Source organism: Hibiscus syriacus, unplaced genomic scaffold, assembly GCF_006381635.1.
Source record: "Hibiscus syriacus cultivar Baekdansim isolate YM2019G1 unplaced genomic scaffold, ASM638163v2 tig00111693_pilon, whole genome shotgun sequence".
Taxonomy (NCBI): Eukaryota; Viridiplantae; Streptophyta; class Magnoliopsida; order Malvales; family Malvaceae; genus Hibiscus; species Hibiscus syriacus.
The window spans coordinates 748,131-764,746 of record NW_024063156.1 but is presented as its reverse complement, the minus strand read 5'-3'; the positions used below and the strand labels follow the sequence as shown (position 1 = coordinate 764,746).

The 16,616-nt window shown below is 33.4% G+C and overlaps 1 protein-coding gene and 2 pseudogenes across 1 annotated transcript; 1 reads left to right on the top strand and 2 right to left on the bottom strand.

Annotated features, from left to right (window-relative positions):
• Window positions 1–1,208: 1,208 nt before the first annotated feature.
• On the bottom strand, window positions 1,209–7,081 carry LOC120167739 (annotated as a pseudogene).
• A 2,203-nt stretch (window positions 7,082–9,284) lies between these two features.
• Window positions 9,285–10,570, top strand: LOC120167637 (uncharacterized protein At5g48480-like). The gene is made up of 2 exons (XM_039176587.1): window positions 9,285–9,678; window positions 10,209–10,570. Exons 1-2 carry the CDS (start codon window positions 9,413–9,415, stop codon window positions 10,420–10,422), a joined length of 480 nt encoding a protein of 159 aa, XP_039032518.1. The 5' UTR covers window positions 9,285–9,412; the 3' UTR covers window positions 10,423–10,570.
• A 4,526-nt stretch (window positions 10,571–15,096) lies between these two features.
• On the bottom strand, window positions 15,097–15,708 carry LOC120167772 (annotated as a pseudogene).
• Window positions 15,709–16,616: the final 908 nt, after the last annotated feature.

The following is a 16,616-nucleotide window of genomic DNA, read 5'->3' as shown; positions in this document are numbered from 1 at the left end:
AGCAATAAGATGTTATAGTTGGATGAGGCACTAGGTCCCTTAAGCAAGGTTAGGGGTTCGAATACTGACGTTTGCAAATGGAACAAACTGGGTTGAGAGGGTCATCATCGCCTCTGCAGTACCGATCTGGATTAGTTGGTCAATAGATAGATAATTCAAAAAAAAAAAGAATTTATAAACATTTTGAAGAAAACAAAGTAAACTTCTAAAACTAGTTTGGTGAAGGGAGTTGGTCTAAGTTTTGACAAACACTAGTTTGGATATATAATTATTAATTAGAATACTGAAAGCGGAGATATGAAGCAATCTATTCACTTAATTAATTTGATGCCCTGCTTTTTCCCTTCATTTTTTTTCATCGACATATAAATTTCCAGTGAGGCTGACAGAATCATTAGGTTTGCCATCATTTCATTATATTATAAAATATTATAGTTTAATGATTCTAATTAAGACGGTATTTAAAAATAATACTCTTTAAATTTTAAGATAATTTTATGTTAGTTTACAGTTTTATAATAAAATAAAATTATTAAAATAATCTACAAAACTAGAAAAAAAAATAAAACCACATTATAACTTATCATTTTCTGGAATATTTCACAGATTAATCACTAGATAATTATTGAATAAGGGAAATGTTAAAAATTCAACGATACAAGATAAACACAACCACATTAACTTATCATTTTCTGGAATAGTTCACATATTAATCGGTAGATAAGTATTGTACAAAAAAATGTTAAAAATTCAACGATAAAAGATAAACACAATCAATATTAACATAAAAAAAACATACACCAATAACAATATATTGACAAACTTACTTTATCATAGTTCAATTGTGATTTGTCATTGGTGATTGCGAGCACCTAACAATAAAATAGAATAAATCTGAGGCCCAAAACAAGTGTGCGATTAAGAGTTTCAAGGGATCTATATACAACAAGTGTTAAATAATCAATAAGTGAAACCTACTTAAGTGAGAGAATAACAAAGATAATATTGTACAAGGGATAAATCTCGAAATTATATATGGATTTTCTTTTATTATGATGTAGTATGTAAATTTTGATTAAATTTCAAGTTAATTGTGTTCATTAAAAAAATAAATCCAAATACTTTCATGATTTACCAATTATGAATGTATGCATAAAAAGAAATCCAAATTTGGATAAACGTAGAAAGGAGAGAATATTTGGAGGAATAAGAAAGGTGGCTGGAAGGAGATGAAATGGAAATGGCTATTCACATATGCATTTGCTGTTGCAAAATTTGCTTGAAACACCCCGATTCCTGCAATGTCATACAACAATCGAATACAATCCGAAACGGGAGTGTTTACGAGGAGAAACACTAAAAAGGAAAAAGAAAAGAGAATGAAACGAAGTTTCGGGTCTTACTTATAATTCTACTCTACTGACGACTCGGATGCCGAGTCCGAGTCGTCGGTCCTTGAATTAGAGATATTTCCACTTTCACTATCTGATGTTGCAGATGGTTTCCCTTCAACAGGTTGTTTCAAGAACCAATACATGATACTAGCCGTCAGAGTGAGGATCATCTTTTGGTTTACCTGAAATGATGTCTCATGGTGTTAAAAATAAAAGGAAAATAAACGATCGAATTCCATGTTCCATTACAGGAGACAGTAGTAGAAACCGGTTCATGTTTCTTGGTAAAAGGATAAGAGGGGTGAATTCAACAGTAAAATGTCTAATTTTAGTTGCATTTGCAATGTCAACTTCCATAGATATCTCACGGATGATTTTAGTTGCACATGTATGCAAGCAATTTCACTATATACCTGGGAAATACAATGAAAAATGTCTAATTTTCAACACCATGCAGAAAATCAAAATCCATTCAAGTCTCATGGCAACATCAAGTGTGTTTGCTGTAGAAAAATAACAGAAGTTTGGACCGACAGGAAAAAGATACCTCGGTTATGTCTTCGGGAAGCAAAAATATTGAGCATCCAAGCTTCCTTGCAATACTAATGATGTAGGTAGCATTCATCTTTTTCTGCTCATCTGCAATGCTCCCAGGTAGAAGGAAACATATGAGTAAAATTGCAAGTGCGTAAAAGTGTACTTATAATAATTTATGCAGACTTTACAAACTTCAATTTGGTAAAATAAGGCTTCTAAGGGATAATGAGCTTCTATAGCATAGCTAGATTCATCGAACTAATCTCAAACTAGTGTTGCATGAAAGTTGCTGTGTCGAAAATATCAGCATCGGTAGAAATCAAGTAGACTGTTTCTGTAATCAATTTATACTGATGAAGTTCGAAAATACCAAGAACTTACAACAATAGGAACATACCGGTTACTCCTTTAGTAACAAGACTCCAATTTACGGATCTAGGCTGAACAGCACTTAGAAGCTCAAGGAAAAATATGCCATCTGACAAGCTCTTGTCCTGTAAAATGGAAATCAATGAGATAAATAATATCCTGGACCATTTCACTGACTCCAGTTAGAGTCATTCATGCCCCACTTGATTATAAGCAATGCCATTAAAGCTACCCTCAAAGTCATTTTGACTCGTTATAAGATCCTCCTGATTGAATTTTTTCTGGCGAACAACAATGATCATGAGGAAATTAAAAAATGGCCTTTTAAAATAGCAAGGGCTTAAATAAGAAGCATCAAATGTGGTCTCTCCATGGGCATGAATTCAAACTGGGGCTATAATCACATATAGTCAAGGGAGACTTCCAAGTAAAACCTATAGAAAGAATACCTTGAAGTTATCCATGCGACTCTGGCTTCCCGAACTGCTTACTTTTGTATTAGCCCACCTAAGAATATCAACATCAGTAATTTCTTTTCCATAGGAATGGAATCTAAGGTTCTTCAGGAGTTGAAGAATGTTGTATCTCATCAATTGCCACAAAAATGCTGAACAGAAAAATCAACATTTAATCCATCAGGTCAGAACTAAACTAATTCCAATCCTTGTTCAAGAATGCAAAAATGTATTTTAAATGCTTTCAGAACAGTAATGAAAATTCAGATTCTCATGGTAGATAACATACCCAAGATTAGTTTTTTATTTCCTTGCACAATGTCATTTCCAGCAATATTGACCAGGGAAAATTTTAATTGTTTCCCTATTTTAACAACCTGGTTGCAATTCTCTACTTTCCTAAATGGCAACTTAATAGGAGGCTTGTTAGCAATCTTCCAATTAACAATGCCGGCGACACCTTGTCAAGTGTCTCCAGAAGTATCCACCTGCAGAGGAACAAATTAGTCACATCATCATTTGAGCTTCAAGATTGAAATGAAAAGTTAAAAACCGCAAGATTTACTATTTTCACATATAGGATATTTATAGATATGTCAATCATGCAGAGCTATATCACATAGTTTATTAAAGCGTTGTAATTGAAACGAACAACAGTATAATTTTCTGTTCCTTACCGGTCCTCGAACCTTGTTGAGATTATATTGTTATAGAGCATAAACACCAGTTAACCAACAAGCTCCATAGGGGACCTGAACAATTTTAACTATTGAATAGAGGATCTGATGGTTTTGCCATTTACAAGCAAAAGGAAAAAGAAAAGAAACGCGGAATGCAAAAGCACCACAACCATGAAGCCTTATTCCTTTCAATAGCTCAGGATAAGGCACCATGAAAATATTTAGTATGATTTCTCCAATACTTACCCATTTCTGAGATCTTCAAAGACATTGTCTATGTAGGTTGAATTTCCAAGACTATTGATCCAGAAGCGAAATACTCTTTCCTCTCTAGAAACTTGGGCATCATCTGGTAGTGTTTCCAGAAAAGATATATGTTTTGTTTCGGTTGAAAGGCCATTCCTGCAATTAACAGATGCCACTATTTATCTTTTATATCTTGATTCTTTAAGTCATTACCAGTTGTACTTATTGAACATAAACATCATAAGCCAACAGTTTGTATTCGGTTTTTTAACGATTCCTATTCATGTCAATTGATGCCACATAACATAGTTGACATGTTCTACCAGAACCGGAGGAAGAAGATGAATGCATGCGCACAGAGAAAAAACTAACTTCATAAATTTGAGAAAAAGAAAGGTCTGTTAAGTACAAAATCAAACCTCATCCATGATTGTTGTGACATGTATGGCAATAGTACCATATAACACAATATAATTGCTTTATAAACGTTTTAATGAGTGAAATTGTATAGTCCAAAATCCAAATATTGAAAAGTTCCAAATTATAGAACTTGTATTAGAAACAATGTCTTGGAAGAAAGTAATATAGCTTTCCTATGCTGACAAACAGAACATATAATATATGTGAAGGATGATAAAAGTTAACATAGAGCTGAAAATATTAAAAGTACAAACAAATTCACTTTATATTTAAATTATCACTGCTGGAAAAGAAAGGAGGCTATTCTCACCTGTGCTGGAAAATATGGGCAACAAAAGCAAGATTAAGATTTGGGGAACCATCCACAATATCCTTTGCAGTTAAGTATCTCTTACATCCCATCCTATCTGCATGTTCAAGAACCAACTTTGTTCTCAGAAATGGATCTTTGACAACCAATGTAGAGGGATTACTATGCTCGGGTGCAAGAACATTTAGAAGATGTGCATAAGCCTCTGCATCCTGTGGATTGAATATTATATAATCAAAGGTGGAACGAAATAAAATTTTGGGGAAAAAAGGTCTTCATATCTTATTGCAGCTTGAGACAAACCCAAATCACTTCTTTCATCTACTGTTAGAGTAGAAAAATTGAGGAAGCAAAAGAATTATATATGGTTAGAAACCTCATTTTAAGAATTTAGTTTCACACTAGATCTGTTACGGTGGTTTTAAGATGTTGAACTTATGTTAGATGCTAACTAACGAAGAACATGGGGAAAACAGAATGGGCTAAACAAACATCTACTTACTTGCACTGTTAATGCAGCATATTAGGATACTACACATGCAAAAGAGAAGATATTTGATGAAAATTTAATATGCTAAAACGAATTTCTTCTTTACCTTTACATCAGTAGAGAAATTTCAGACTATTTTCTTGTATGGGGATTTCTTCAGTTGAAAGTTCATCCACCTCAATAAGATCTTCTCTGGAGGTAAACTCATCAACTCTTCAACATCCTGTTGGTTTAAGAAAAGACAAATATTATCAGAAACCTAGAAGAAAAAGATCAAATAGTTCATTATCCTAAAATTTGTAAATGAAAATGAAATGCAAATTTCAGACATTCGGCATACTAACCATAATTCATCACAAAAAAGATCAGATAGTTCATCTTCCTAAAAATTGTACTTTTTCTTAAAATGCTACACAAACCAACCTTACTGTCATCAACAAGCTCCACCAACTGAGGTGTTTTCTTCAAGTTGAGGTCTGCCAACAGTTGAATCTAAAATAGCATAAACATTAGCAAGATTAACCAATGGTATTCGTAGGTAGTAAGGTTGCATAACAATTTATTTGATAGATCAAGTTACCTTGATAATTTGAGAAATCAATCCAAGCACAAGATGTCTCTGTAAAAGGAACCAGAGATGATATTATTGTCAACAATTACTTGCAATATCCAAACTCTTAAGTAATTACGCTCATAAGTGGTGAGCTCAAAACTAGGGTATTAGATGAAATCCTCTACCTAGTCCAAGCCAAGTATGAGAAGCAATGAACTTTCCAACTTCAATTATCATGTGGAAAAGCAGTTTAGAAACCCAAAAATAGCTTTTAAGATGGGCACATTGGGTAAAGCTGTAGACATTGCTAATACAACAATAGCAATGAAGCATGCTTTAAACTAAACTGCTTATATCCAAAAGTCTTTCTTAGACTTAAGTGGGAACCAACCATCAAATAAACTATATTTCAATAATGGAACAACCAACATTATAGTATACGCATACCCTTCCTTCAATGAAATCTTGTGTCCCTATATTGACTACAGTGCAGCCAATAGCCTTAGCAGAGTTGAGACATAACGTGTGGTTTTCATTTCTTTCCCATGGATTGAGCAATCTCTTGGTATTAATAGCCCTTTCATCAATTGTACCCGGAACTGCTACATTTATAAGCTTGCTGCATTTGTTTTGCATAAAAGCTTCAAAATTTTTGCATCACATAAGCACAAATTCAACAACTTTAAAAGTTGAAAGAATCATTTACCAAAGAAGAACGCCATCTTAACAATCTCAAAAAGATCACTGGAGGAAGGATCAATGGGTAAGTATTTGTTTAAGAACCCATCTTGAGCAAGATAATTATTGATATGGGCAACGTAAGATGCCTTTTCAGATTCGCTAATGGTGTGAAGCAGAGTAGTTGTAGCTGCCTTTAGGAATGCTGATGAGTTCTTTGCAGGACTTCCAGTTCTTGAACTTGCATGTGCATGAAGTTTCAAATAAACCTATTCACAAAAATCAAAATCCCAAGTAATTCAAAATAATATTATAAGCCAAAATTTTCATTAGGGAAGAAAAAAAACCAAACAAACAAATGATCTTAATGAAAAAACGGATTGAAACTCAAAGTAAAGAAACATCAAGTGACCTTCAAAAAGAACTCGAAATCGACTTCGTCGTTCAAGTTAGGATACAAATCAGCAATAAAATCAGCTCGTTCTTGTTCACTCAGATTCTCTCCCACAACTTTCAATCTCGACATTCTCGATGCTAAGTCTTCCACCGTTAGCTTTCCTTTCTCTCTTCTCAAGCTCGTGAACTAGAAATCAAAAACAAAATGTTTGTAGTTATAATCAAAACAGATTCGTAACTTTAAAAAATTGAAAAAAAAATCGATTGATTTATTAACTTACGTGAGTTTTTAAGTCACGAAGCTCGACTTGAGTAAACTGGTTTTGCAGAGATGGATCTGAGACCAAAATGCCAACGTAAGCAGCCATTGGATCAAAATGAAATAGCTTGTTGATTAATTATGTTCAAAGAGTTGTTGTTCGATTGTTTATATGTTGCTGTATTTCTGGATTGCTTCCCTTTTGAGCTAAGAGATTTAAAATCTATGAAGAAGAAGGGGAGGTGAAATGTGGGAAGGGGACGGGTTGCTGCAGCTGTCAGAGTTCAAAGTTGGTCTCTTCCGAATTCAAATTATGACCATTTTGTCCTCTCCTTTATTTTATTAAAAAAAAAAAAAAACAAGTGAGTGTGGGCCTTATCCGTATGGGGACCTTTTAGCTTCAGAAGTGGAATATATTGCTTTTGAGAATTCAAATTTATTGCCTAATTCATGGTCTCAAAAACCACATTCTACGATATTTTTTTAATAAGTTGTTTAAATTATTCAAATTTTGTATCATGTTTTAAAAATTGATAATTAAATTTGAATTTATATTTTTTAATATTATTATGTTAATCAAATTAAGATTAAGTTGAAATAAAAATCATTTTAATTAAACTAAAATTTTGAATAAATCTATTAACATATAATTTAAGGTAAATTATATTGATACTCTAAGATTTTTGAGATGCTTGTACTTTGATCCAGAAAAAATATTTTAATCAGTATTATTAAAAAATATTTTTATGGCGTTAAAATTCACTTACACAATATAAAATTCAAAACAGATTTAGGATCGTTAGATGGATGAAAATAGATGACTGAGATTAACTCATTTTTTTCCAGTAATATCTTCTGATTTCTATGTTAATCTTAGTCTTATATTTTCACTTGCCCAACGATCCATTATTTTCATTCTCATCGTTATTTAATTCATAAATTATTTTTAAAAAAATTAATAGTCTCTAATTAAATGGAGTTGACTAAGACAATATTTATCATCACCTTATTACTAAAAATTAAAAAATTGCATTACTAAAACCCTTTTATATAATGATAGTGATTAAAAATATGGCAGTGAAATTCCATATATTTTTTATAAAGTAACAAAGTACAAACCCTTTCATATAAATGAAAATCAAACTTGAGATTTTATTGATAAACAATAATAATAATTAATATTATTATAATCACAAAGTACAAAGTTTAATGATCAATATGGAACGAGGGTTGCAAAGCAAGAAGGAAAGTGGATGACATGGCTACAAGCACAGAAGAAATAAGGTGTCTCTCGGAATCAAGCCCATAACCACATGGTTAAAAGTCATGTGTAATACCAATTTAATTAAGACGGCTACATTAATGTGGCCTCCCCTATTAGTTATTGGTATTATTAATTTGTCCACGACCATGGGATTCCATCTTTATTAAATGGTCTATTGTTTTAGTAATAAATAAAATATTTCAAATTATGAAATTAAATTTATATAATTGTTTGGGACCAGCAACGAGTCTTGAATTAGTTTTTGGGTGAATATCTATCCTTCGAAACTAAAAAGAAAAGAAAAATTTATTTTTTCCAAGAAATTAAATACAAATACAAAGTCAATTTGTGAGTAGTAAACAAATTTCTCTAAATACATTATTTTAGAAATAAGAAAACATTTGTAAAATATGTCGGGATAGACTGCCTTGACAATTATAAATAACAAAATAAATAATTATTTCCATTCTTGAAATAGTATAATTAATGGTAAAGGTTAATTGATTTACGGGAGCACTAAATACAATAACACAAGCCCAAAGTCGTTTAAGCCATTGTTTTAAAAATCAGTTTTTCCCAAAAAGCCCAAACCCTAAACACCAAGAAATCACTTTTGTTACTGTGGAAAGTAAAAGGTGTGTTCACTGTAGGGATGGCAACTCAACCCGAATCCGACGAGTTCCGATCCGACCCGACCTGATCGGGTCGGATTTTTTTAAAAAATTTTGGGCTCGGGTCGGGTTTAGGGTAAAAAAAATCCGACCCGACCCGACCCGAAAAATATATATAATTTTATCTTATATGTTTAGGGATAATTACAATAATATCCCTCCATATATAATTTTTTTCAATTAAGTCACTGTTTTCATTGAATTAATTTTTTTTTTTATTTCGGGTCGGGTCGGGTCGGGTCGGGTTTCTAAGTCATATATTCGGATCGGGTCGGGTCGGGTGAAACATTAATTTTATCGGGTCGAGTCGGGTCACGGGTGGAGAACCCTTTCTTCTCGGATCGGGTCGGGTGGCCCAAAAACCCGACCAGACCCGACCCATTGCCATCCCTAATTCACTGCCCAATAATATTCAAAATGAGCTTGAGTGAATGACACGCCAAGGGCCTTTTGGTCTTCAAAAATTCTAAACAATGAACAACATGACAAAACCTGAATCGCAAATATTATTTAAAATACCAATCTTATCCTTAAACGGTTCCTGATCCCCGCATCTATAACTTCGCCCAACGCCCGTGTCTTCACCACCTTCATTGCACTCTCTCCTTATGTTTTGAGTTTCTGTTGTCGTTTTCTCTTTCCTAGGTTTTAGGTTTTCTCTGGGAAAGGATTTTTGTTTTAGCTTCATCAATGGCACAGGAGGAGGTCCAGAACGGAGGAGCCGAGAAGGTAGCGGCGGTGAAGTTCACAGCGTTGAAACCTCAGCTGATGGTGGAGGCTCCTAAGGCAGTTGATGCGGTACAGTTCTACAAATCCGCGTTTGGCGCTGTTGAGGTTGGCCGTACTGTTCACCCTAAGCGCAAGGCTGAGCAGGAGCTCCCCCAGATTCTCTCCGCTCAACTTGAGCTAGCTGGCTCTACCATTCTTGTTTCTGACATCGATGAAAACTCTGCTCCGTACGCTCGTCCCTCCTCTATATTTTTTAATATTTGTTTTTTTTTTGTTTGCTTTTGTACATTTTCTTTTACTGTAATTTTCGATTATGAAAATCTATCAACGACGGTTTGCTTTAGAATTTCTTTTAAGCTATTTTCCCATTGTGACCGTTTACGTTCAGTCATCGTTGAATAATAAACTCTCTGTTAGGTTTAGTTTATGCTGTGAATAGGGTAGCTTCTTTAAATCGTCTTATTGTTTGGTAGGAAACTTATTTTACTCATTTCTCATTTTTTGTTTATTATCTAACAATTTCACTCCTGCTTTTGCGGTGTCTTTATTTAGAGCTCCTGTTTCTTAGATCTGTATGGCTGAAATTTGAATATGGTTTATCTTCTTTTTTCTTTGTTTTAATCTTCCTTGTTGATATTTTCTACATCCTGTTTGGCTCCAACTGCATTTTTTTATTTTGCCTAAAATAATGTTCAGGTGGATTATAACAATTTCTCAAGAGACTCATTTGGTTTTTGGCGTGTTTTCAAATAAACAGGGTGAAATCCGAGGGGACCGGATGTGTGCTCTGCCTCGAGACTGAGGACGTTGAAGCTGCTGTTGCCAAGGTCGTGAGCGTTGGAGGAGTTGCAGAGAGTGAGATAACTGAGGACGGTGGCGCGTGCTACGTTGGTCGCGTGGGCAAGGTGAAGGATCCATACGGCTATGTTTGGCTTATCTGCTCCGCTGCTAAGAAGTGCGCTGACGTGTAGGGTTTAGATGCCGTACGATCTTTTGATATAATTTCTTAGCTTTAATTTCTCTGTAGCCGGTAGGAAATAGCAAGACTTTTGGTATCGAGTGTTTACGAACCTTCAGGCGTCAGTTGCTCTTAAATGAGAAATTCACCAGCGTTTTTAATCTCTTTAATTTTAAATAAATTTATTAGTAGTAGCACTAGTGATATTTGAATCTCATGTTTGGTTAAGACCTTGAAGTTTCTCCTTACGTTTACTTCTCCGCTGGTAGATTTTAGGGTAAGGACGAAACTAACGTGGTTTTACCTTGGCAGTTTACCCTTGGTACTATGTTAATTAATGGTGGTTCTAGTTGGGTAGAATAAAATTTTAAAATTTGACAATAAAAATTTTAAAATTTAGTTTTTCCACTTAATTTTTATGTAATTTTGAAATTTGACGCCTCTACTTTTTTTAGTTCTCCCTTACCAGAATTGAGTAAATATAATATAGTATATTATTTATTTAAAGATAATTTTTAACCATTCAATATTAAACGTCACGATTATAACATTCATAATGCTCGAATTCGAAACTTTTAAAAATAACAAAAAAAAATTGTCATCGAAATCGAATTATTCGAACAATGTATGCTTTTTAAATACAAATGAATAGGATCTGGGAAGGGGAGGTGAGAAGTGGTTTTCAAAGAGTCGTGGGTTTGAGAATGGATAATTGCAACTAAAAAGGAGAGAGTTTCCTCCTTATAGTTTTATTCATGTGGAGAGGAGTTTCGTATTATTTATTGTGGTACGAGACTGGATTATCAATAATATCATCTCTCTTTCAATTAGGGTATCGTACATTTTGAATTCATGTCCAATGTCTACAGCTCCTTTATATTCAGACTACCACTTTTGTAACAAAAAGAGACTGTATTGAGAGAAAATCTCATACAAAATCATAATTTAATATCCATATTACTTACCAATACAACATTAGGCAATTCAAAGTGAAAACCTTGCACTCTTATGTAACAGGCAAGACCTGCTCAAGGGTAGTCCGAATCTGAACTGAATCAGCTAAAAAGGTTCTGATGCCAGTCATCACTTCCTAATACCCTTTCTTTCATCATAATCTTAGTCACTATCAGAAAAGTATCTGTCAAACGGCTGGTTCTTAGAGTTTGTATCGTAGCTGTTCGAAGCATTTTGTTCATTCATTGGTGCAAATGCTGCATAGATACATTTACAGGGGTGCTCCACGTAAGCAATATAATACATCACATATGATATTTGCATGCATTTTAAATGACACGAAGGAAAATTATTTGTAGACGAGTCCAAGGCATATGGGATTTCATCGGGACATTTTAGGATCCAGTTTACTCATATGTAAGCCTAATCATTCAGACGTTTAAGAAAATACAATGGAAGGATCCAGTTTGCTCATATTAAAGATATTCACACAGTACATGAAAATCCCTGTAAATCAAACACGAGGAATGATTTATCAGCTAGTTGGAAGTTCATATTGATGAAAAATGTGGCTTATGTGTGACTCCACGTCAAACATTTGGCAATGGGTTCAATGCATTTTCATCACTTAAGTGACATAGCAATCCAAACTATGACCCTGAGAAGCCCCAAAAGCTCCTGTAAAAGAAGATGTGGCAGAAGAAGGGCTCAAAATAGAACTTTGTTCTCAAGTGGCATAAAAAAATTACAAGCCTAGCAGAGCCAGATTATGAGATACTCAAACTAAATTCATTAGCTAGTTAAGAACTTGGGCTAAAGCTTTCATCCCTTCATTAACAAGCAATAGAGAAAATAGCTGAAACAACTATTGGTTATAGTTTTAGTTTCCTTCAATGAATACGGGAACCCTTCAGCCAAATTGAGACCAAGGGAGCTATGTCAAGGTGGAAATTTGGCAACCGGGTCGTTTCTGGTAGAGTCAGTGTTGGTAGCTACCTTATTAAGTCAATTCAAGTTAGCTTGCAGATATGTTGGTTTTTTTAGTTTGAATAACTTTGGATGCATTTTAATCTGCATCATGCATAGAGTGATCAAGTTTGGATTCAAATCATGTAAAAGTTTCAGGTCAGTGCATGATGTCGAGACGGTATTTCGTCCGGCAAAAACAAGTGTCGTTACTTTCTAAATCTCGTCTCGAAAAAGTAAGTATTTTTCTTCTGGAATAAGATAAAACACAATTTGTGGAATCGTCACCAATCATTTTATCGAGGTGTGATTGGTCACAAAAAATGTTGTAATTTAATAAAATTTATAAAAATAATATTAAAATAACACAAAAATGGTCTGCTTATCAAAAAATGAGTCCGGGAGTCGGTTAAGTGTGGGGAATGATTAGCACCCACACAACGCCCAAAATTGGTACTTTATTTATTAATTAACGTCTTGCAATAAATTAACAAATTTGAATTTAATTTCAATTTATAATCCCATAAAAAAAATTAAAAAATATTATTTATACCAAAAAATCATTTAAAATACTTTCTTAAAAAGTTAAGGAAATATTTTAGGACTTATTGTATAAAATAAAATAACCATATTACATATAATAATTTTAATGATTTAATCAAGAAAATATAAAAATTAAGGTTACTATTATAACACTTAATATGAAAAGTACTATAGTTGTAAATAATCCTCTAATAATATGAAAATATTAAAAATATTAAAATTAAGATAATAAAATAAATATTTCAAGAAAAAAAAAAAAATGAAATATTATAATTAATTAAAAAAAAAGTAGGATTAAAAAATATAAAAAAAATGTGGACACAACTTAGTATAATGTATTTTAAAATAGAACACCAAAATTATAGTGCTCTACTTTCTAATTTTTATTATTACTTTTAATAATGATATTACTTTATGTCATTATTATTATTTTTTCTATTCATTATATTTTTTATTTTAAACACTAATATATATATTATTAGGATACACATATGTGACTAAAATAATAAATAATAAATAAGTACTATATTTAAAATATTTAAACATAAAAGTAATAATAAAATAAAATTACAATTAAATAATAACCAAAATAATAATATAGGATTAAATTAAAATATATATAAATTATTTGTCAATATTCGAAATATTATAAAATATATATATATTAAAAGTGTAAATAATCGTAAAATATTATTCAAATATATGTAAATATACGGGTAGTGACAAAAATAAAAATAAATAAAATGCGAAGATAAAATTAAAAGATATAGAAACTTGATTTTGGTGACTATAATGGAAGATTACATAATACAGGGACCACAAACGGGGTTAAACCAATTCTGAAATTACACAGACACTCCCTCATCAAAACGACGTAGTTTTAATTTAAGTATAAATAAGCAAAAATAGGCAATTTTCTCTATTTTTCTGTTTTGCTTTTCTTTCTAAAGAGAGAGAAGCTCTCTCCCTTCTCTCTAAACTCCCTCACCGGAGGAAGCTCCGTTCACCAGCCGATCATTATTCATGCCGCCGGTCACTATTCCGATTACTATTCACGACCGAAAAAAATTAAAATAGCTCAAATCATAGATCGACTCACCCTAAATCCGAAACCACCCTCCTCTTTCCTAAAAAATTTCAAGACGGCCTAGATATAAGATTTTACCTTCGGTAAAACAATTTTTCCGACAACGTTTGGGCTTCGACGAAGGTAAGATCTCCTTTCTTTTCTTCTCCTTTTGGTTTGTTTGTTGCTTGTTGGTGTTGTTTGCTTTCTTCCCGTTCTTGTCGTTGTTGTGTTCTCCCCTTTTTTTTGAAGAGAAATCAAGGCTTTTTATAGCCCTCGAAAGATCTTGGACCATCGTTCATTTTGGTGAGTCATCGGATCTACAATGGTGACTCACCATAGGGCGAGGTGTGCGGTTCTCTTTGCTTCTTCTGGATTCTTCTGTTGGAGGCAATGGCGTCGTGACAGTCACCGGTTGGGACACCTGGAGGCGGCGCTGAAGTAGTCCCTAGGATTGATGAACCCTAGGATTCTTGCTAGATTGGATATGGATCTAGGCCTCTGGTTTTGTAAATGGACTCCCAATTTATTTTGTAATAGATACGTGTAGCGCAAGTTAATGCATTCAATTCAGCCTTTACTATCTCTAGATCTATAGAATAGAATACAAGTATAAGCAGCACATAGAAATTTCTGTATAAAACATAAATTAACTTGAAAGAATCAAGCATACCTTTCTCTCTCATTCTTTTCTCTCTATCGAATTCAAATTTATCCCGTAGCTGATTGACTTTCCCTAAGTTATCACCTTGCCTATTCCTCCCAAAACCTTGATCCTGCAGTTCAGAATGTGTAATTCAATGTAGTATCAACAGGAAGATATGTTCCAAAATAATAATAAAAAAAGGAGAAAGTTATATGTTTTCAACATGGGATGCCCATGATCTGCTGAAATTGAGTGATATATCATGAGTTAAGCCACCACCAAATCATGTAAAAAAATTCATACCTTTTTGAAATCGGCACGGATTCCTCTGCTCCTATAAGATGAAACAAGGGAGTATGATTAAGAATAATTTCGAGTAGAATCCTTAGACAAATTAGCGTGTGATGCCAAATGAATACTTTCTCAATCAAGATATCTAGCATTTACATATTGCAAGGAAACTACCCTAAAGATATGTCTGAAGTATTTTTTCTACATGATTAATTAACATATCATGAAGAAGAATTGAAGAAACCAGCAAGACGAAACCTGTATGGGTTAAAATCTTGATCACCATCTTCGGTAGACTCATTCTTGGCATGATCTTTGGCAATTTTTTTCGAGTAACCCTCATCCCAATACAACCTCTCCAAATTTTCTCTAAGCTCATTATACAGTTCCATGTACTTTTTGCACCAGGGTTCATGCTTCTTCAGTAAAACAAAACAAAACCTACTATTAGCTGCAGTCTTCAGATTATTTTGCATTATTAAGAACACTTGCAATTATGTTTCATCGCTAGCCGATTCCTTAATAACGAGGCGATGGCGGCGCATGAACTGTTCCCTGAGTTGCTTTCGTCGCTTGTTTGGGACGTTGTCTCTTGGGATGACAAAGTGCTCACGTGGTGGCACATGATCGCCGATCTCGTGCATCTCGCCGTCCACTACTCACCACTCGGATTTCTCTTCCGTTTTCGTGAAGGAAAATGCTGAACCAGGGGCCCTGGACCGCCGCTTGGACGAAGCGGCGTCGGTTCTAGCGAGGCGGAGTTGGTGGGTGGCGGAACGAAGGCATTGGGTAAGACTGTAGAGTCGCTTTGAGGAGAGCATGGAGATAACTAGGGAATCAATCAGGCGTTGGACTTCGCAATGTTAGTTATGTGTAATCATTGGTCCGGAATAGGGACTGTTTGTTTACTTCAGAATAATTAAGCGTTTAATAGTTCAAATGTTAAATGATTCATATGCTCTGAATGGTTTAGCTCTAAATGTGACATGTTGTTTGATAACTGACTCTAAATAATTCAGAATGTACTTCTGTGCTAAATCATTCAACACTGTTTTGTTGAATCAGTCAGCACTGAATCATTCGGATGTGCGAAACAAACCGTACTGAATGATTCTATTAAGAGGCAAACAAACAACCCCATAATATGTAGGGATGTACGCTGCACCCGAAGTCGACGATTTTTGAATCGGCTTCATCTTATTAAATTAAATCTCTTATATTTATATATAAGTTTAGATCGAGTTAATACTCTTTAGAGGATAAGTTAAGGTATAACATAGGATGAAAAATATTTAATTCAATCTAACTCGAAAAATAGTATAATTATATTTTATATATTTAGAGATAATTATAATAATATATTTCTATATTATTATTTTTCAATTAGATTTTTAGGTTATTGAATAAAATTTAAAAGTCATACATATATTTGTATAAGGTTAGGTTTGGATTTTATCTCGAAAAAACATGTCAAATTTCGAATCGAACGAAAATAACCTAAACTTGAATCGGGTCAAATTTCGAGTAAAAATATATATTTCTAGGTCATGTTAGTTTGGCCGGAAACGTGACTCAGATCTCTCGCTGCATTTGGATTGCCAATCCAAAATGTATTTCTTAAAAGATAAATTTACATAGATGGTTTCTGAAATATGATTAAGTTTTTATATTTTTTACTGAAATTTTAAAAATAACAAATCGATTAGAGATTGACGAAAAGTAATTTCATTCCACTCGACCC

What these genes read in the sequence shown, in the direction of transcription:
- LOC120167637 (XM_039176587.1), top strand. Translation starts at nt 9,413, where the DNA reads ATGGCACAGGAGGAGGTCCAGAACGGAGGAGCCGAGAAGGTAGCGGCG. An exon ending in ATCGATGAAAACTCTGCTCC is followed by an intron (nt 9,679 to 10,208) that starts GTACGCTCGTCC and finishes TCAAATAAACAG; the next exon opens with GGTGAAATCCGAGGGGACCG.